This window comes from Hippocampus comes, unplaced genomic scaffold, assembly GCF_001891065.2.
Source record: "Hippocampus comes isolate QL1 unplaced genomic scaffold, H_comes_QL1_v1.1 scaffold17, whole genome shotgun sequence".
In the NCBI taxonomy this organism is placed as follows: Eukaryota; Metazoa; Chordata; class Actinopteri; order Syngnathiformes; family Syngnathidae; genus Hippocampus; species Hippocampus comes.
Window position 1 is genome coordinate 2,945,222 of NW_017805002.1, and position 738 is coordinate 2,945,959.

General features: G+C 39.7%; 1 protein-coding gene across 1 annotated transcript in view; it reads right to left on the reverse strand.

Annotated features, from left to right (window-relative positions):
• Positions 1–738, reverse strand: part of smpd2b (sphingomyelin phosphodiesterase 2b) — a 12,304-nt gene that overhangs the window by 9,019 nt on the left and 2,547 nt on the right. Inside the window, exons 2-3 of the mRNA XM_019857655.1 lie at positions 331–399; positions 147–243 (exon numbers count right to left, since the gene is read on the reverse strand). Of these exons, the coding sequence (XP_019713214.1) occupies positions 147–243; positions 331–380 (147 nt within the window). The 5' untranslated portion in view covers positions 381–399. The remainder of the gene's footprint in view (positions 1–146; positions 244–330; positions 400–738) is intronic.

Consider the following 738-nt stretch of genomic DNA (forward strand, 5'->3'; position numbering starts at 1 on the left):
TATATATATATATATATACATATATAAAAAAAAATAACAATCTGTAATTTTAAGGGTTTAAACAATGATGAAGTGACCAGATAAATATCACGTAAGCTGCTGAAAGCAGATACTTTTCATGTCACTTGTTCTTTGCATCCACTCACTTCTTGGAGGAGGACCACGTCGTGCTCTTCTTGGAGCAGCATGTCTCCGATCATGGCGTACCGCTGAGAGCAGTGCTTGCTCAGGTAACGCACCCCCCTGACAAACAAAAGCACAAAGCGAATGTCAACTATGAACTTACTAATACAACACAGTGCGTTTGTGTTTGTGTGCGTGCGCACTAACCAGCAGTTGAGAGAGAACACTCGGATGCTGACAGAGTCCTTGTGATCCATGATTGTGGCGCATCAGATCCTCATACAGAAGGTTACTAATGTCACAACAACACAGGTGGTCTTTTTTTATGTTTGTTTAATCTGGTAAAAAAAAAACAACAAAAAAAAACCACTAGAGTAAGTAAAGTAAGGTCCACTAAGTAAGGATTGTTTAACAAAAGCAAGTGCAATTTGCCTTTCGCCTGAAGGCAACTGAGATAGAGTGATATGTATAGAAAACTGATGTATGGATGGAAGATACAGTAATAGTATAGAAGCGCACAAAATGTATTTACATTGATATCAGCTGCCTGGCAAGGTCAACATGTGACAACAATGTGTGTGTGTGTGTGTGTGTGTGTGTGTGTGTGTGTGTGCG